This window comes from Schizosaccharomyces pombe (assembly GCF_000002945.2).
Source record: "Schizosaccharomyces pombe strain 972h- genome assembly, chromosome: II".
Taxonomy (NCBI): domain Eukaryota; kingdom Fungi; phylum Ascomycota; class Schizosaccharomycetes; order Schizosaccharomycetales; family Schizosaccharomycetaceae; genus Schizosaccharomyces; species Schizosaccharomyces pombe.
Window position 1 is genome coordinate 805,417 of NC_003423.3, and position 18,720 is coordinate 824,136.

The following is an 18,720-nucleotide window of genomic DNA, read 5'->3' on the forward strand; positions in this document are numbered from 1 at the left end:
TTAATTCAACCATGTACTGCAAATGACCTTAGAAAAAAGTACGCAAGCAACGTTAAAGGTAATTATCCAGAATACATTTAAGCGTTTAAGAGTTAGTAGATGACTATTAAATCAATGATCTGATAACTGCACGTCCTGAAATTCGATACAGTTAATCTCGATATTAAGCATACCAAAACTAATTATCTACATTCTTTTAAATTACTTTATGCTTTTCAATATCACTTCTTCCCTTGGTTTTTCGGCACTAGCCCAAAGAAAAGAAATTTTGATATGATGAGCTTATTTAGAACCAACAAATTGCACATCAGAATATAATATTACTATATTCTCTTATAAATAAGCCTATATACGATAATTGGCTCTTGGTACCGAAAAGTAATCCGTGCTTTTCTTGAGCTTTACCAACACATCTTTACTTTCTTTTCTTCTACATTTTATAATCTATCTCTCTTACAAAAACTACGGATGGCTTAGATGTCGGGTGTGCACCGACTTTCGGCTATACTGAGCTTTGGGTTTCGCCCATGCTGTGCTTATTCCAGTGCCGGGGGGATAGTTCCTTCAAGGTGACAAACCTTGTGTTACCCGCTTTCGTTAAAATACCACCTTAAAATCAGCGAGGTTTCACTATTTGCCATTCAAAAATAATCTTACCGACAACGTACCTCTCCAGGCCCAATCCTCGCGAGCCGAAGGAAAGCGAATCTTGCATACGTTTAAGCCGTATCTGAATGCGTTCTGAAGAAATAATCGATAATAACGGAACTAGAGTTGCTCACCTGGCATACCGGTTAGATTGCAGAAATTTGTTCTAGCACCCGTTTGAATGCGTTGAGTTAGTACGATAGACCGGATTGTTGACGGAGTTTATTGTGTATTCATTATTTTTGAATTTTGGTTTTCACTTCTTTTTTCATTTACTTTGTAATTTTGCTAAAACGAATTGAATTTCATCGATACTGTTATTATTTCCTTGTCCGCTTGCATTATTAGAGATCACTTTGACTTGATTATAAATTCGTAATTGTTTCAAGGATATACACCGCTGGTATACCTGCTGTAAAACTTTTATTTAATTTCCATATTTTTGTTAATTTGGTTATCCCTTGTAGATCAACCAACCTCTCTTCATTCACACATTAATTTTCAATTTCTTCACTCTTCCTTCTTTTTGGATAGTGTCCCATCCCCTTTATTCTTAATTGCATAACTCTGTTGATCTGCCCCCATTGAACTTCACCTTTTTCAATAATACTTTGCCATCGTTCTCTATACCGTACAAAGTCTCTGTCTGTGGCTCATATTTCTCCAACTACATCTCCCGTGTTGACGTTTCTTTTTACTACTTGAAAAAGTTTTTTTTTATATTTCGCTCTTTATTTACATTTTTTGTTTATTAAAAGGATGTCCCAAAATGGATAATGAATCTCATAGTCAGGAAACCGAAAGCAAGATTCTTGAAGGCGCCAAAGTGGCTACCCGACGACGACGTGTCACTCGGGCTTGTGATATGTGTCGTCGTAAAAAAATCAAGTGTGATGGTTTGCGTCCTTGTAAGAATTGCAAAGCTGGCAAATTAGAGTGTACTTATCACATGCCTTCCTCTCGAAAGTCCTCATTTTCGCCCGAGTATGTGGAAAATTTGGAATCCCGCGTTCGGTATTTGGAAACGCTGTTGAAGAAAAATACAAACTTTGATCTCTCCTCTAACTCACCCAGTTTCCTCTTCTTTTTGAGGGAACAAAAATTTCAAGCCACTAACGAGCTTGAAAACATGTCACCAGAACGAAAGGTAATCTTTACTTCCATGATTAATTATGGCAATTTGTTCGTTGACGCGAAGCATGGAACTAGATATTTTCGTGGTGGTTCTTCAATTCACGTCCTCATCCAACATCTTATTCGACGCTTACCCGGCGATTTCGAAATATGTGAGCCTTACTCAGCCTACCCTTTGGGCAATAAAAATATTCAATTCGATGATAATGATCCTGAATACCAATTCTTTACTCCTACTCCTAGATTCAGCATCGACTTTATGGTGTCTAGCGTTGATCCTCGTGAGATTCAGCTCCCAGGAATTGAAGAGGCCTTGTGTATCACTAAAGCCGCTGTTAGCTACGTTAGCGGTATCGTTTTTTATACGACCTATGCCGATTTCCCCAAAAAGATTCGTCTTTTATATTCCGGTAATTATCAAGGCAACTTTTTTCCACTATTTTTATCTATTTTGTGTGTAGGTTACTATCATCATCTTCTTAATAACCCCAGTAACACCGAGTTACAAAGTTTAATCAAAAAGTACAGTTTTTACAGCGAACGATTAGTGAAATCCGCGGATAACTTTACTATTGAAAGCATCCAATGTCTCTTAATTCTTAGTATTTATCGGTATTGCCGAACCGAAATTAGCGCTGCCTGGTATTACATGAAACTAGGTTTGAATTGCTGTCTTAGGTTAGGTCTACATAGAAATATTACAGAAGGATTTACGGAGGAACAAATTGATAGCAGAAGACGTATTTTCTGGGCAATTTACTGTTATGACCGGCAGTTGTGTACTTTGTTTGGATTTCCGTTGGGTGTTCGTGATGAAGACATTGATCAGTGTTTACCTGTAACACCAAAGTTCCCATCGGTAACGGAAATTGAAGCAAACGCACGATTGTTTTTCTTTCATGGTGTGAAGCTTTACAAGATTTCAAGTCGTATATTGACCAAGCTATATTCCCCAAATTCACGAAACGTAACAAAGAAGCACATTTCATATGCTGTAATCCAAGATTTGGAGCAACTATTGGATGGTTTTTACAATTCTCTTCCCCGAGTTTTTAGGGCCGAGCAACCTGGAGAATTTCAGGCAAATCATTTTTTCTACAACTTACAGTTGGTGTATTATTCTTTTAGAATGTTAATCTACCGACCTCTCCTACATTACCTTGAAGCTGACAGTCCAGCAATGCAAGCACTTAAGGTGCCAGATCGACAAACCGCCTTCACTTTGGCGTGTAAATGCGTCGACTCTGCTATTGTATGTGTTCAAAATTTAAGTCACCTTTCCAAGGGTCTTAAACGTACGTTAGACAGATATTACTGGACTACCGTTTATTGTGGATTTAGCACAATTGTTACACTTATTTTTGCAGCTCTTTTAACTAAAAATACCAACTTACTGATTCATATTTCTGTCGCCCGAGAATCAATAGAAGCATTGGCTCACGAATGCGTCACCAGAAGACTTTTACCATTGATTGACAAAATGAGAGAGTCACTCATGAAGATTCTCGAATCCAATGCGGATGGATATAAACAGATGTCACCAACAAAAGCTCCTCAAGTATTTGAATCGGAATCGAATGTTCCTATTAATAATGGGCCTCAACAATCGATAGATAAAGAGAGCAATTCTAACACTCAATTACCACAAGTTGAGACGGAGGGACAACAACAATCCGTTTTTGATGGAAACATAGGAACAATACCTTATCAAGCATACAACATGAATGAAGATTCTTTTATCGATATCAACACATTATCAAGCATGCTAAATTACCATACACAGGCTGTTTCAATCCATCACCCCTCGTTTTACATTTCACGCAGTGATGTACCATTGGAAGAAGAATTTCAGATCCCTAACGAACTGCTGGCAGTGGATCCTGTAGCAGAAAGTATGCAGGAAAATTCGGATATAATCAATGAAGCTTTTGGTTTAGTGGATCCTGATGTGTCTGACGGAAAATCCAGAGAGTCGAGTTCACTTAACAATAGCACACCCTTTAATCCGACTGTAAATATTGATCCTGCATCAATCTTGGAGCATTTTTCTCAAAACGTTATGAAAGACTCGCAAAATAGTTAAAATCTACACCATAATTATTCGTAATCAGGATTTACTTACGGCTTACATGGATAATATGAATAAATGTATATATACAATATTCCAAAAACAAAGCACGAAAATGTGACTTTGTAAACGACTGCTATTTAGATCTTTTGTTGAGTAACTATAATTTTTTTTTAATGAGTAGGGTAAAAATACTAGACTTAATGGGTAATGTCGAACAGTCTGGCAAGGTAGAAAATAGTTCCAACATATTTTTATTTACGTATCAATATCATCAATAAGCGCGTCCTCTACATAATCTATATTCCTCCTATTGCCTCTCATCCTCGTTATACTTGAGGGTAAAATCGAAAGAATGGAAGAATAAAGGATGATCACTATGTCCTAAATTATAACTGTTAGTAAATAAGGAAAAATAGAAAATTAGCTTTATTTATGAAATGGATAAACCAGATCATGCAAACATACCGAAATGAAACCAAATAGAGAGCGCCACATCTCATAATTGGGAATTTGGCGGAGTCCGCGTGCATTAAGTACTACCCTTTGATATACAAATCCTCCAACGAAGTAAGCTAAAAAGGCAATAGCACAGAACAGAAGGAATACAGATACAGGATTTAAGGTGGAGTCCTTCTTCACTGTTGGGCAAGCATGAATCGTTTTCCATTCAAAGAAGAAAGCGCAATCGTTCAGATTGCCAACGTAGGTTATGACAGACGGTGCGGTGTAAGGGTCCCGATTGCAAGTAAAACTAATTAAGGTGCTCATTCGAATGTGATTCGATTTGGGACATAGAGATCCATTGTCCAGCTGCATTATTAATTTCTTCCCGCGAAAATACGGTTTGTAAGCGGCTTGTCCAATAGAGTACAAGTCATCGTCTTCGACGGTGAAAAACCCGCCGATTGAATCTTCAGAAGATACATCTCCTTCGACTGTGTAGTTGGTAAGATTTGAAACAACAGGATGGCAAAGATTAATACTGAAGTTTGTACCAAAATCGTAACCATTCACTGAATAATCGCCCTTTTCAGAGGTGTTATCTCGAATGAGGCCAGATAAATCAAAGTATTCACCGGTGTTTGGGTGATGCAATGCGCAAAATGGTTCTTCATCAGATTCTTGCACTTTAAAACCCCTTCGGGTAATTGTTAAACCAAACGCTCTTTGAAATTGGGAAAAAAGTGTTAGACCCGCCAACACATTAATTAGGCATGTGAGAAGTCTCATAACGAATGTTTTGTGAGTAAATATAACAACAATAAGGGTAATAGAATTAATTGTAAGCGAATAATGAAGAGAAACCTTCCTTTTTGGCAACAGCCTATTAAATCTACTAGTGGAAGTAAAAGGTCGAATTAAATGAGCAATTTCTAACAGTAATTCAAAACTCCAATTTCACTAACTAGAAAGATTCCTTTTTAAGCAATTTCAAGCAAAAAAGATTGACATAAGTAGACGCGAAAGGCAAAATTTAACACCATCAAATATTAGTCTAGTCTTTGCCAACAGAACCTCCACCAACCGTGCCTGCCATTGTACCCTAAGTACCTGCTTATCCACATAGTCATCAATTTATGTAAGCGATACTACATACATACATTTTTACTGTACATTTCGTAAGCGGGACATTGCTAAGTTGTAAATGAGAACCCCTACATCGTCCTACAAAGCATGGAATGTACAGGTTCAAATTATGCAAGCTTACGATACCCCATAAACTTTGTTACTGACAACTCGAACTCGAATGTACTATATAAATTACAAACGATAAAATACAAATGTTAAATAAACACGGAATATATCAATTCATGATTGCTGACTTAGCATTGGCAATTGAAAGCTCTAAAGAAAAGAAGGAAAGAAATTCAGAAGACAGGAATGGAGAAAGCATGCTGCACAGCTTTGCTACTGACGGCCAATTGTTGCATTGAAATATCATTGATATAGACAAAACGTAGTGCTTCTCTTAGAACCAAACTAAGGAAGAGAGAACATAGCATCCATTCACATACCTTGTTAATCATTGAAAAAATAGTAGCAAACAAGCTTTCAACAACAACAATGAAATCAGCGGGGAATACGAGAGGAAAAGGGGATGGGAGACTTGCAAAGCAATTGAAAAGAAAAGACATTAGGGCAATTAGAACTTCTTGCCGAACATCAAAAGTTGAACTTGGTCATAAATGGAAAGGACACCAGCTCCAGCAACACCACGAAGAATGTTGGCACCGGCACCCTTGAAGAAAGAACGAGCACCTTCCTTGGCGAGGATTTGACGACCACATTCAAAGGAGGAGCTATACTTGACGGCTTCACCAGATGTCATCATCATACGACGACGGATGGTATCAAGAGGATAAGAAGCAACACCAGAACCAGTGGTAACGGCCCAACCGAGAAGGAAGGAGGCCAAGAAGTTGCCCTCCAAAGGACCAACCAAAACGACGGGTTTCAAGGTATCATACATACCGAAGTACAAACCACGGTAAACAACAATACCGACAACAGAAGGGCCAAAACCACGGTACAAACCACGTAAACCATCAGAACGATAGGTCTTACGATAGACATCGACCAAACCGTTAAATTGACGTTCACCTCCCTTCTTGGCGGATTTGGCATCATTGGCAAGACGGGTACGGGCATAGTCAAGAGAGTAGACAAACAAAAGGGAAGCGGCACCAGCAGCACCACCAGAGGCTAAATTACCGGCAAACCATTTAGCATAACCATCCCTTTCCTTCTTGTAACCAAACATCTTCTTAAATTTATCCTTGAAAGCAAAGTTCAAGGCCTGAGTGGGGAAGTAACGTAAGACATTAGCGGTATTACCTCTCCAAAGGGAAATAACACCTTCTTCAGCAGCAGTACGCTTGAAACACTCACCAATACCCTTGTAGCGGTGAGAAAGACGACCAGCACGAATCATTTCGTCTTGGTTTTGAATGAGAAGCTTGACACGCTCAATGGGAGCGGCAGCGGTTTTAGATACAGCAGCAGAAACACCACCCATCATGAAATCAAAGAAGAAAGTAGAGTTCTTTGTTTCAGTGATGGTGTTTGCATTCACGGGGGTGCTAGCAGCAGCGGCAGCAGATGAAGTAGCCATTTTTCACTAATTCTGGTAAATAGATAAGTTCAAATGTACGAAAAAAAAAGAGATAAAGAGATGAAGCCTTAGCACAACAACAAGAAAATGATGATATGAAAGGAAAACGAAAAGAGAAAAATAGATATAATGTAAATAGATAAGAAAAAAAGTGCCTGCCTTTATGAAAAACTTATGTTTACAAAAAAAAGACTATAATACTCGTCAAGGCAAATTTAAACAACTCGTAATCTATACAAAGAAGTGATTCACAAGATACACAGTATTCAAGGAAACGCGCGCAAACGTAAAGTGTGGTTTCAAACGTTTCTCAACTTTCACTGTTTCTTCCAGCAAATTTTATCAAAGAACTTTTTATTACAAAGTCGTTCTTTTTAAAAGACTAATTTTAAACGTTATTTTTCAAAGAATAAGTAGCTATTTAAGCTGGTTTCTTTGTTATGATCCTAAAATCGTGGTTGGTAAAGGGTAAGAGGGGGGTTTGGTTTGCGGTATGCGTCAATCCCTTCCCTTTATATAAGCAAATGCACCAAAACCCTCGAACAGTCACATACTCCACATTGTTTGTTTACGATGTGGGTCATCCATTTCACCATTGGACCATCAACGTAACAGTTATCTCATTAAAAAAGCTTATTATGCATCGTACTGCATCACCTCCAATCAAACTTTCGCTTTGAACCACTTGTACCTTGACTGCTACTTTACATAAGGTACCAAGAGAGTACAGTGCGGAACCTTTACGTCGTACTATTCGATAAGCAGCTCCAGAGGTGACGCTAGACTGTCGCTAGCATTTGTGATTGGTCTGTTTTGCTCAATCAGATGACTCTAGCGACAAACGACATGCTGCTAAAGCCAATTGCGCTGTGTAGCTAAGGTGCGAGCGGGTGGGACTCAAGGGAGTACAACGTTGCAGCGATATGACTGGTTTCCGTAAAGCGTCGCAATTCACAGTAAACCAATTAGTGGTGCGTTGACGTGCGTTTACGGAGGGGCAAAAGGGCGCACAATGCTAGGAAGGTTACTTAGTCCTCCAGTCACTTGGTAAAAATCAGTTGGAGTAAGGTGGAACAGATGGGGTGTGTGGATAGGTTAAATTAATGCAACGTAAGTGAATCCTTTACTTTATAAAATAAGGCATAAATTTGCAGATATAATTTTTTTTTTCTATTTTCGCCTTGTGACCGAACTTCCGTGCGTTGCTTTTGCCTTTGCCTCAACTAGTAGTGTGCGTAAAGTCAATGAGGGAACTTGTTAATGAACCAGTTTAAGAACAACCGATTACAAACCCTTCGGTCCTTTACAGATTTCCGTTTCTCCAAATTTACCCAATTTGCCCGTATACAATCTCATACCCATACTAATAATACTCATTACTATTTATCACTATGTAATTTTTAACGAAGCGTTATCTGTACTTATCGATGTTCACCATACGTTCTTTACTTCCGAAACATAATATTATCATTGTGGTATGATTTTGATAAATCCCGTAATTTTTAATAGCTACAAATAACTTATCTTACTAACGGCAATTGCTAGAAGCAAAACCCTGCTTAATTACTCTTTCATCAGTTGAATGGTAAGCGAATAAGATGAAACTAGTTTGCTATTTTCCAAATTCGTTATTTGCTATGTAAGAGTAAATAAAGTATCCATTCGCAAAAACCTTATTTACATAAACTAATTTATAGTTCACAAAACTAATTCATCATAATGTACCGTAACCGTACGAAAAGTTAACGAAGTAGCTTTTCTGACACGTTGTGTATATATTGCACAGCATTACACCTGTTCAACAAGTGCCGACGGTAAATGGGAAACTTCTAAATCCGTTATCCATCTGGTGGTCGGTCTCCTCCACAATACGCAACTAGTCATTAAGAAGCTTATAAGTGTTAAACCGATTAAGCTAAAAATTAACATGTTTAAACATTTTTCGATTATATTGGAAACAATGGGGGTTATGCAAAAACTCGTAATTTTATTATTATCTTACATCTTCACAATAACTAGTTGTCTGTCATATGCATTTCAAGCAAAGAATCCTAATGGTAAATATTAAAATGAATTCTGGATTCTTTGTAATTAAGAAAGATTGGACCGTATATAAACAATAACATTGTCCATCAGTAGTAATATGCTCAAAACCCAATTGTTACATCGTGTATTTTTCAAAAGACCGGCAATAATATATTTCATACACTCGTCGGAAACTAGGAAAATAGGGGTGTGTGGATAGGTAGGTAAAAATAAATAGGTACTTGCATAGATAATCAATCATGTACAAGCTTCTCAAATATACATTATATGCACATGATCAAAATCTCCATGAAGAAGAGGGACGAGGGAAAAACTTCGGTTTTCCCATTTCTCTTAAAACCCAAAAAAAAGTAGTAAAATAAAAAACTAAAAACAATAACATTTTAATAATCTAAATGCCATAACTGGATAAATTCAGTAAAGTGTTGTGACGACTCAAGTCGATGCACTGCTGCTCCATCTCCTCGCTTGAATTCAGCTGCAGCGGCTTACTTAACAGTACATCACTAGAAGGCGATTGATACCAATCGCATATTTTAATGACCCGACCAAGATCCGATTCAGGATCTACATGCGCAGTACTGGGTTGAAGATTCTGCACAACTGGAATCGACGCTTCTCCGATATCTCCAGGTACTGGTCCGCCATTCACCATTGTCATTAATGATGGTGCTTTTTCGTTTGGCAAGTTTCCAGCGGCTAATGATCCAGTTCCTGGTGAGCGAGGAGGCAGCGATACATTGGTATTGTAGGCTAATTCGGTCAAAGAGCTCTTAGTAGTGGGTGCAGGTTTCGAGTAGGCAAGAGGCACTGGTTGAACGGGTAGGGCTGGAGAAGATTGAGTAAGAATACTTCCGGTAGTTGTTACTCCTACATTACCGCGTTGCTGAACTCCAGTATTTGTAGTATTTGTTTTCGATACGGTAGCAATCACAGGCGGTACACTGGGAGTAACTAATGCGCCTTGATGGAAAGCAATAGCATCTAAAGCCTTAGCGTACATTCCAAGTGCTGGCCAATACACGCTAAGTTGTGCTAAGTGACGCTTCGCTATCGGTAAATGTACGGCCGCCTTGGACGCCTGAACTTCACTACCACGAGTTATATAGTGATACAATAAAACCGTTCCCGCCAAATATGCTGATGATGCTGTAAACGGAGCAGCTAATGAAATGGAAAGCTCAGTACAGTCTTGGATGATTCGACAAATAGCATTAGCACATTGACTAGCAAGAACGGCCGATTGATTCTCAAATACAGTAGGGGGTGACTTGACATGAGAAAACGGAACCGACGATATGGATGCTGCATATCGATGAACATACAGATGTATTTGTAAAAAAATTAAATGTAGACACGCAAATTGGCCACCTTGTCCCATCATATGGTAAGATAGCAAAGTCTGTCTAGAATACCGAAGTCTATTGGGCAAATTCTTCTCCCATTCATATAATTCTTGATCAAGCTGTTTAAAGGTACTTTTGGCATGCCAAAAAGGATAAGGGTTAGATTGTTTTTGACTATACGACTTTAAACACCGTACTACCCGACCCCAAATAGATACCATACGTATCATGTACGCTAACATCCCCATATTATCTTGGGCATTTCGACTAACTATCGGGGCTGTAGTTGGGTTTGCATTAGTAAAACTGTCAGGACTGCTGGGTTTTCCAGTTAAAGTCTCAGTGACAGCATGGGCTTTGTACATAAAAAGAGTCTCACGCATAGGAAGTGGAACGTGTATGTCTTCGAGATTCAAAAATTGGGTATTACAGTATAAAGAATTTAAGCGATCCAACATAAAGCAATCCCAAAACAATCGTCTGGTAAGTTGAACACGGATTTCAAAGGGGAGAGGTGAATCAGGTCTGTCGTAATATGGTAAATTTGGAGTCTTGTTTGGATGAAGGGCAACAACCATTCGAATGGCCATACCCGCAAACATCCAGTATTTACTTGTCGCAGCACACACGTATGAAAGCATTACAAAAGAAGCCACATATACAAGGTCTAACTTATCAAAGTTTGCCATTGCAATTGCCGATGCTCTGTTAAACCATTGTTCAAACAACTCATTTTTGTCATATTTATCTGTCTGCCAAAACCGAATGGCCACTGCACACATAGCCAAAACCAACACAGGTGGAAGGCGCTGAGACTTCAGAGCCTCCATAAAAGAATCCCGATGGAATAGTACATATGGTTGGCCATGCGCGTAGATAAAATAAATATGAGCAAGCTGTAACTGAATATCCAGGCTAGGCAGATTTTCAGAACCTTCCGTCCAAAGAGGACCATCAGGAAGTCTAAAAGAAGCATTGTAAGCAGGATTTATCGAATGATCAACTGATGCAGCTTTAGGTTCGGGGGGAGAAAGAGGACCAGAAACATGGGAAGGACGTAAGGGATGTACAGCAGCCATATCGTTGAGAGGTTCGTGAGATTGTATTTTTGAAGCCGGAGGTGAGAAGCTGAAATCAGCATGGGGAGAGGAAATGTAATCATTTTGATGAGTAGCTGATGAAGACTGAGAGTCTGGAGAGACGGAAAGGGTAAAAGTAGGAGAATGAATGGTGTGTGGATGATGAAAAGGTATATCAACAGTAGGAGGAGTAGAAGGAAGATGAGAGGAATCGGTATCTGGGCTAGTCGACCAGGTATATCTCCCGTGCGGTATGGAAACAGGTTCTTTCTGGGCTCTTTCAGGGGATAACTATGGCAATTAGTAAGAAATCGACCAATAAAGAATGGGTAACAAAGAAACTTACATCATTTTCGTTTTCAGTAAAACGAATTTTCTTTTGATTCAGCTGAGTATTCGAAGCTAAGCGTTTGCGCAAAAAAGGATCCTATCCAAATAGGTCAGTATGAATAAAAACAAAAAAAGGCATATAAATCATCAATAAAAGAAAGAAAAGTAAATCGGTGGATTTTGTATTTCTCCCCATATGCCGACATTAGCAGTTCGAGTCGGTATTGACTTACCTCTGGACTATCTGATAATCTAACGCCGTGGACAGCAGTGGAATTTTCTAACATAGTGCGGTAACCAAAGTATAGAAAATTAAGAAATTACAAAAACAAAGGAGCAAAGGATAAAAAAACAAACAAGTAAGAATGAAAACTCCAAAACCTGACGATGCAAACACTTTTGAAGTCGTTTAATGAAACTCGGGAATTGATGTAAAAACAAACTTAGAATTCCGAGACTATCCAATAATGAACAAAAAGAAATGAATAGATGATACAAACGAGAGTGAAGAAAAGAAAACAAGAGTTAGCTCACGTTAGTATGAATAAATAGAAGGAGGGAAAAAATTATTACAAGAAGATAATAATAACAAGATTAGAAGAATTATATTATCAAAAGAAAAGAAGGGAAGATAGATCAACAGAGAACAGAGAGTAGCAAGAGAAAGACTGGAAGAAAATCGGGAAATGAAAATAGGAAAACAAAAGAGATCCAAACGGATAACTAAAAGAACCCCAAAAACAAGGAGAAAGTGGAAGAGTATGAATAAATTAGATCAATCACTTTGCGACAAGAACGAGTCGTACAAAATGACGAATGAAACGAAAAAAAGAGTAGCAAATTGGGGAGGGATTGGAGATAAAGTCTTTGTGAACTTTGGCTGCTACCACTTTACCGGTGTGAATATTTTTTTCTTGGAAACTTTTTGTAGTTGCAATATAATTCAAAAGTTTACCAAAATAAAAGCAATTTAATTCAATTTTTTTTGACAAAAGTATCTTTGAACTGCGTAAACGAGGTGCTCCGAAAGAGTCTGCGCTCAAGGTAAGGACGGATGCAAAGGATAAAGAAAAATAAATCAATCGCCAATTCGAGCAGATTGATATCGCGGAGTACAAAAGAATCCTTCAACCGAATTAGGTTAATGAAGAAATTGATTCTTGTCGAGAAAGCCCTTGGTAAAGAAAATCTCCGTAAATCCTCCAAATATCGAGCAAATTCACGCGCGTTTCAATCAATCAACTTATGACTGAACTGAAGGAAATTTTCAGAGAGAAATTCTCTTTAGTTCCTCTTCTTAAATGCTTAGTTTACTCTTATAATCAAGTGGGAAAAGTATAGGAAAACGGCAAGTCAAGCTACACGGCCACGCTATACACAACAGAGTTTGATATGATGTTTCCCTCTTCCGGCTAATGAATAAACTACCTGGGAAATGTGTTCCGGGGTAATTTGGTCTACGGTAATCAATTTCGGTAAAAGTCGGTTGACGACCGAGCCACGTTAAACAAACCAGCGATGTGTACACAAGTTTGGGAAATGAGGTTTGCGAGGATCACCGAGATGGAACGAAGTCAACAAAAAGGAGAGAAGGAAAGCGAGGAAAAGAGTGAAGAAGAGAGACAAGAAGGATGTATTCGTCTTTCTGGAGAACTGAGAGTTCAATAATTGTTTTCGCCGTTTATGCTTTTATCCTTTTGTCGATTTTTTGTTTAATGCTAATGGAAAGGAAAGGAGAATGATCGGTAATGAACGGATGGATGGATGGAACAATTTTATGACGAGAAAATGCTTGTTCTGGCAGCTATACTGCTTCAAAAAAAAAAAGCCCCAGACAGATGTATGAAGAAAAGCAGTAGTAGAAAGGAGAAGGTACGTTACAACACTGCTGGTTATAAAAGAACTGGGGAGCGGAAATAAGAATGTCAAGGCCGAACTTAGACGGTGAGTGGGACCAGCAAGACGGAAGGTTGTAAACGAACTAGTGAAAAGAAAGGGATTCAACAAAACAGCCGAGTACTTTATTTGTAGAGGGAACAAGATATAGAAGAACCGAAAATGTGATGTTAACAAACAATATAAACAAAGGAAGAATATAGGTTTGATAAAATAAAAAGAAAAAAAAACGGAAGAGCGAAGAACCAGATCTCAGAGCAGAAATTGAGGGGGAAAACAAAGCAAAAAAAAAAAAAAAAAAAAAAAAAAAAAGCATTCGCTAGACAGAATCTCTTTGCAGAATATGGTTTTCTGTTCTTTTTATATGTTAAGAGTCAAATCTCAACAACTTAACAATTTTGTATTAATCTGTAAACAATTTGATTCTTCCCTACTCAGTTTTCAAGTACACAGTTGTATGCAGCTTTCACTAGCCATATATCCTTGTCCCCTACAGTTCCATTGCCAACGAAAAAATTTAATCGAGCCCTCGTAACGATGGTATTTGAACTGTGTCGCATTTCAACTGCACCCAAGTGTCGGTCTTTTGTTCTTTGCTATACTACTTGCTGGCCTTTTCCGCCTGCAAAATGTGTAATCGGCTTTGTTTACATTGTGCAAAAACCAACCTTTCGCATTTTAAAAACTCCATCATCTTCAGCGGCTTCTACCTACTTTCCCCCCCCAACTTGCTACTCGTTTTCGGATTTTAGTGGGCGTTTTGATCAATGAAAATTTTGCGTCGCAATTTTTTCCTTCCTCCCCAGCTTACCAAGCGATCTATGGCAAGTCTCTTTTCCATTTTTGTATATCGCAACGCAGCATATGTAGTGTGCGCTTCTTTAAAGGTTTATTACGGATCCGAACCAATCCGTTACGGCAGTTGACAAGGTACGGAATTTAAAATGAGTAGTTCGAGCCATGCAACATTTAAATTCCGCATCCTCAACTGCCGTACATGACGCCTCCTATGCAATGCCGTAACCAAGTACCGAGGTGGAAACGCTGAAAACTGCTGAAGCTCGTTAATAGAATAGTGCAATGCGGTGAAGGATGTAAAAAGAAGCAGCGGAGGAAAGGTGCCAAGCAAGAGAGAGTAGTGAACAAGAAAAGAATGGAGGCGCAAAGATTGGGATGCTATGACACTAGAAGGTATCATTCTTGTTTGTACGGCAAGGTTGTTCTACGGAAAGATCTTGTTCAGTGGGGAAAGTGAGAAAGAAAGTGTAGACTTTATCTAGCTTTCATATTTTTGCGACTCCTCATCCAAGTCTTGTACGCACTAAAATTTTTCTTTTAAACAACTTGTGATACTGTCATTTTATTAGTTTCTTTTACTAGTATATGTCTAAATTTCTTTAAAGCTATCCAAATCCGTCATGGTCCAGTGGCTAGGATTCATCGCTCTCACCGATGCGGCGGGGGTTCGATTCCCCCTGACGGAGAATAAGTTTTTATTTACAAGTGTATATTGCACTCCTTTTTTTTTTTAAATCAACATGAGAAGTAATACAATTATCATTTAGCACTATTCGATCAATTATTAAAGCCTTGTTTTTGCTTCAAGTTCAACAATGTCTATAAACCATCTGTGTTTCATTCTCTAACCACATTTACATTTACAACAAACTAATCTATTGAACGAGTCGGAAATTTCACTGTTAAATCGTTTAGTAGTTACAAAAATTGCTTTTCAAAATCAACAAAAGAACTTCTGATGAAGCATCCCATTGCCGAAGATTTATTAAATACATATATCGAATGTTTACTCGACAAGCTTCCAAAATATGAATATAAACTCAGTAAAATTAAAACGTTCAAGTGTCCAACGTAAATTCATGTCTACAACACGATTCTTGAAGCTTCCCATAAGATCGTAAATGTCGTCGGGTACCTCTTAGTTTCAAAATCAAATTGTCCAAATATTTAAAAGAGATTTTTGAAGTATGGCAAAATTTATCGCATAATTTTCATTGTAAACGATTGACTCAAGACAACAATAAAATCGAATTGCTCAAACAGTTAATAGAAATTTTTTGAAGTATGGCAAATTTTTATCGCACAATTTTCATTGTAAATAATTGACTCAAGACAACAATCACTCCTCCATAGCATTTACTTAAAACCATTAGACTTCTTCATTTTGCCCAAAATCGCCTGTTGCTAATTAGACTTTTGGTTCTTGAACTGTTTGCTCTCCAGCCATTGTCTTTTATGGTTGTCCTTGCTGTGCGGGATAGTGTCTTTAATGTAAAAGAATTGCAAGGGAGGAAGGCTAAGCAACCATTTTGTGACACCTAAACTCCTCAATTTGCCCACCAGATAGACCCAGAACAATCCGACTCCAAATCCAATCATGTATCCATATACAACCTGTGTTAAGTAGTGGAAATCGAGCAGGTATCTACTAGAGCAAACAAACGTAGACAACGTCAAATATATGGCATATTTGGCAAAAGAAAGCATACTAAAGCATTGACTACGACGATACTTGTAGTCCCAAGCAATCATATAAGCAGAAAAGAATCCCATAAATTGAGAATGGCTACTTGGCATACCATATCCAACACCATACTCAATATCCGCAGGACGAGGGTACTTCAGTGATACTTTCACGACATAGTTGATAAATTCATTCACTACTTGACCCCCAAATTGCATGAATGTGTCCAGTTCCCTACCAGTAAACATCACTGTAAGGTAAATGATGCCAATAATCTGGGGAATTAAAGAAAACAACCCCAAAGTGCTTCTCCACATGTCATCAATGTGGTAGAAAAAGTGAGAAAATATAGTAATAAAAGCAAGGTTCGCAAATGATTTAGGTCCTTTTTCCTCCGAAACATTAGAAGCAGCGACAAACTCGGAAATGTAAGGATAGACTTCTTCAGAGTCTTCAGGAGTTACAATGCTTCTTTTCCTCATAGTAAGTTCTTTGAAATTTCTTTTTTCGGGGAACAAGGACTTTCCATGTAAATAATCAACCGTTCCATCAATGGCTGAAACTAATGGACTAACAAAGTATGTTGATAAGAAGTTGGAAGGTCTTGTAGATTCTTCTAGCTCAGTCTTTTCTTCTTTCTCATCTTTAAAATATTTCAAAACAAGAGCGTCAAAATCCCCCCATCTCATTTGCAAGTGCCTGCCAGGAAAACTGATGGTTTCCAGTTTCCCCTGGTTAACTAAATCCTTCAAGCCAAGGCTTTCGTAAAGAACAAAATCTTCCATTTCAATGTTTTCTCCTGTCGTTTCATTAATCCAACCAAATCCAGTCGAATATGGTGGCTCTACAATATCGTCACGTTCAAACGACACGGCAACCAAATTGTCCAACTCTTTCAACTTTTCGATATTTCTAGTGTAGTTGTCATGTAGTACTTCGTTGTTTAAATGAGTCAAAAACTTGTTGTTTTCCAAATACTTGTCATATTGCTTCTCCGTGCGGTAGTACTGTGCTTGCACGACGTGATTTTGTATCCATGAATGCCATATACCCAGTCCAAGAATTGAATGAACAACAGCCTTACAAATCAAATTAGTAGGAGAGCAACCTGGTATTGTATTGATTCCTGAATGCGGAGAACCCAATGTAATAAGTGAGCGAATTTTTGCCGCATCGCATGTCTGGGCTAAAGCTCTCAAAAACAATCCTCCTTGGCTTAATCCAAGCGCATAAAATCCGTTGGAAAGGGAATCTTCATTTCCTATCAAATCACAGACTTCATCCAATTGATCCTCTAGCTTACCTAAGTAGCCAGCTTTTATGTCTTCAAATTCGTTGTCACCGACGCGGATAGCATATACCGCACCTTTAGTTAGTTTCTGAACACGCTGGCTAACCTCTGTAAGAGTAAAACTAGTGGGAGTATCGCCCAAGCCATGCCAAATCACCACAGGTAATTGTTCAGAAGCTCCGTCATTAATAGCTAGTCGGACCTTATCCAAACTAATAATTGGTATTGCAAAACTTTTCATAGGTAAAAGAACCCAAGAGAATAGAAAAAAGATTAAAAATGAGCTACAGCTCAACATGGCGAAAATAAAGAGTGTTGAATACGGTTCAGAAAATTACCCAAGGAATTGATGAGTTACGTATTATCTAAGCTTTTATCTAAGCGAAAGTTTAAAGTTGTAATATATAAGTATGTATTAGACAATTGAAGTGTGAGATCAATTACAAAAATTGAAACAGAACTTTGCACAGGTATTTTTCAAGATGAAATTTGTATACTTCATCTACTTTTTGGATATTTTTAAATTCTCAAAAGGCAGTGTCTGGATTTGCAGAAATTGTGAACGATCTTTTTATCTGAAATGTTTGGAATAGAAAATAACCCTAAGAGATTAAAAAAATGCATATGACAACACTCAAATGGTTCAATTCTATGATTTATTTATTATTAAAATTACCATCCTAAAATTGAATCCTGGTATCACCATAAAATTATTCAGTTGTGGGCCTTTCTCATGTACTAAGCATGGTAAATTATCATTAATAAAGAAGTGAAAATACATATCTTCTTGTGCAGCAGAATTTAAATTATAATGAACGTAAAAATTGCTGAAATAATGAAGCAATGTATAGTATAAATAATTAAAAGATATTATCATCCTATATCTACTAGTTTAATAAGAAAAAAAATAAGAGAGTTTCACTTTAAAAGATTGAAAGGAAAGCTTTCAGGAAATGTTTGGCGTTTATAATCGCAAAAATTAATTAGTTAATAAGAATATGCAAAATGATAGAATTATTAGGAAAATATGAATTTATTAGATGTTTAATGTTTTCTTATGATAGCTCAATTTGACGAAATGTCTGTTTCATTAGACAAAAAAAAATGCAAAAAATATTTTAATTAACAGACAAATTGGCGTGAAGGTCATAGCGTCTCTATTCCTTACTTAAATAACTAATTTACTAAAATCATGTTGTAGTGTAGGAGTTCGCTACTTTCAGAAATTAAACGACGAACACTCCGAAGGTTAAACAATCATTTTATTTTAGAAATGAGTAATTTC

At 37.6% G+C, this 18,720-nt stretch overlaps 5 protein-coding genes, 16 long non-coding RNA genes and 1 other non-coding gene across 22 annotated transcripts; 11 read left to right on the forward strand and 11 right to left on the reverse strand.

Annotated features, from left to right (window-relative positions):
- Positions 1-386: 386 nt before the first annotated feature.
- SPOM_SPNCRNA.4884 lies at positions 387-673 on the reverse strand. The gene has a single exon (NR_194239.1). It is a non-coding gene; the product is annotated as a non-coding RNA (long non-coding RNA).
- Positions 659-4,028, forward strand: ntu2 (membrane-tethered transcription factor). The gene has a single exon (NM_001021228.3). The coding sequence runs from the start codon at positions 1,418-1,420 to the stop codon at positions 3,863-3,865; it is 2,448 nt and encodes an 815-aa protein (NP_595321.1). The 5' UTR covers positions 659-1,417; the 3' UTR covers positions 3,866-4,028.
- SPOM_SPNCRNA.4885 lies at positions 1,127-1,349 on the reverse strand. Its single transcript, NR_194240.1, has one exon. It is a non-coding gene; the product is annotated as a non-coding RNA (long non-coding RNA).
- Positions 2,286-2,615, reverse strand: SPOM_SPNCRNA.4886. Its single transcript, NR_194241.1, has one exon. It is a non-coding gene; the product is annotated as a non-coding RNA (long non-coding RNA).
- SPOM_SPNCRNA.4887 lies at positions 2,888-3,477 on the reverse strand. Its single transcript, NR_194242.1, has one exon. It is a non-coding gene; the product is annotated as a non-coding RNA (long non-coding RNA).
- SPOM_SPNCRNA.4888 lies at positions 3,608-3,813 on the reverse strand. The gene has a single exon (NR_194243.1). It is a non-coding gene; the product is annotated as a non-coding RNA (long non-coding RNA).
- mrl1 (cation-dependent mannose-6-phosphate cargo receptor) lies at positions 3,967-5,322 on the reverse strand. The gene is made up of 2 exons (NM_001021229.3): positions 4,319-5,322; positions 3,967-4,234 (listed from the first exon to the last, which is right to left on the reverse strand). Exons 1-2 carry the CDS (start codon positions 5,081-5,083, stop codon positions 4,109-4,111), a joined length of 891 nt encoding a protein of 296 aa, NP_595322.1. The 5' UTR covers positions 5,084-5,322; the 3' UTR covers positions 3,967-4,108.
- On the forward strand, positions 4,419-4,620 carry SPOM_SPNCRNA.4889. Its single transcript, NR_194244.1, has one exon. It is a non-coding gene; the product is annotated as a non-coding RNA (long non-coding RNA).
- SPOM_SPNCRNA.4890 lies at positions 4,724-5,164 on the forward strand. Its single transcript, NR_194245.1, has one exon. It is a non-coding gene; the product is annotated as a non-coding RNA (long non-coding RNA).
- Positions 5,323-5,332: 10 nt separating the features above from the next.
- SPOM_SPNCRNA.4891 lies at positions 5,333-6,249 on the forward strand. Its single transcript, NR_194246.1, has one exon. It is a non-coding gene; the product is annotated as a non-coding RNA (long non-coding RNA).
- On the reverse strand, positions 5,644-7,435 carry anc1 (ATP:ADP antiporter Anc1). Its single transcript, NM_001021230.3, has one exon. The coding sequence runs from the start codon at positions 6,963-6,965 to the stop codon at positions 5,997-5,999; it is 969 nt and encodes a 322-aa protein (NP_595323.1). The 5' UTR covers positions 6,966-7,435; the 3' UTR covers positions 5,644-5,996.
- Positions 6,759-7,057, forward strand: SPOM_SPNCRNA.4892. Its single transcript, NR_194247.1, has one exon. It is a non-coding gene; the product is annotated as a non-coding RNA (long non-coding RNA).
- Positions 7,418-8,308, reverse strand: SPOM_SPNCRNA.1385. The gene has a single exon (NR_150263.1). It is a non-coding gene; the product is annotated as a non-coding RNA, possible alternative UTR (long non-coding RNA).
- SPOM_SPNCRNA.328 lies at positions 8,051-8,331 on the forward strand. The gene has a single exon (NR_150737.1). It is a non-coding gene; the product is annotated as a non-coding RNA (long non-coding RNA).
- A 371-nt stretch (positions 8,332-8,702) lies between these two features.
- On the forward strand, positions 8,703-9,253 carry SPOM_SPNCRNA.4893. Its single transcript, NR_194248.1, has one exon. It is a non-coding gene; the product is annotated as a non-coding RNA (long non-coding RNA).
- Positions 8,962-13,113, reverse strand: SPOM_SPBC530.11C (transcription factor). Its single transcript, NM_001021231.3, has 3 exons — positions 12,000-13,113; positions 11,783-11,863; positions 8,962-11,727 (listed from the first exon to the last, which is right to left on the reverse strand). Exons 1-3 carry the CDS (start codon positions 12,051-12,053, stop codon positions 9,403-9,405), a joined length of 2,460 nt encoding a protein of 819 aa, NP_595324.1. The 5' UTR covers positions 12,054-13,113; the 3' UTR covers positions 8,962-9,402.
- Positions 9,722-9,977, forward strand: SPOM_SPNCRNA.4894. The gene has a single exon (NR_194249.1). It is a non-coding gene; the product is annotated as a non-coding RNA (long non-coding RNA).
- On the forward strand, positions 10,030-12,685 carry SPOM_SPNCRNA.4895. The gene has a single exon (NR_194250.1). It is a non-coding gene; the product is annotated as a non-coding RNA (long non-coding RNA).
- Positions 13,114-13,989: 876 nt separating the features above from the next.
- Positions 13,990-14,558, reverse strand: SPOM_SPNCRNA.4896. Its single transcript, NR_194251.1, has one exon. It is a non-coding gene; the product is annotated as a non-coding RNA (long non-coding RNA).
- Positions 14,559-15,074: 516 nt separating this feature from the next.
- On the forward strand, positions 15,075-15,146 carry SPOM_SPBTRNAGLU.05. The gene has a single exon. It is a non-coding gene; the product is annotated as a tRNA-Glu (tRNA).
- Positions 15,147-15,387: 241 nt separating this feature from the next.
- On the reverse strand, positions 15,388-17,752 carry pdf1 (palmitoyl protein thioesterase/ dolichol pyrophosphate phosphatase fusion protein Pdf1). Its single transcript, NM_001021232.3, has one exon. It carries the CDS (start codon positions 17,731-17,733, stop codon positions 15,865-15,867), a length of 1,869 nt encoding a protein of 622 aa, NP_595325.2. The 5' UTR covers positions 17,734-17,752; the 3' UTR covers positions 15,388-15,864.
- SPOM_SPNCRNA.1386 lies at positions 16,823-17,779 on the forward strand. The gene has a single exon (NR_150264.1). It is a non-coding gene; the product is annotated as a non-coding RNA (long non-coding RNA).
- Positions 17,780-18,720: the final 941 nt, after the last annotated feature.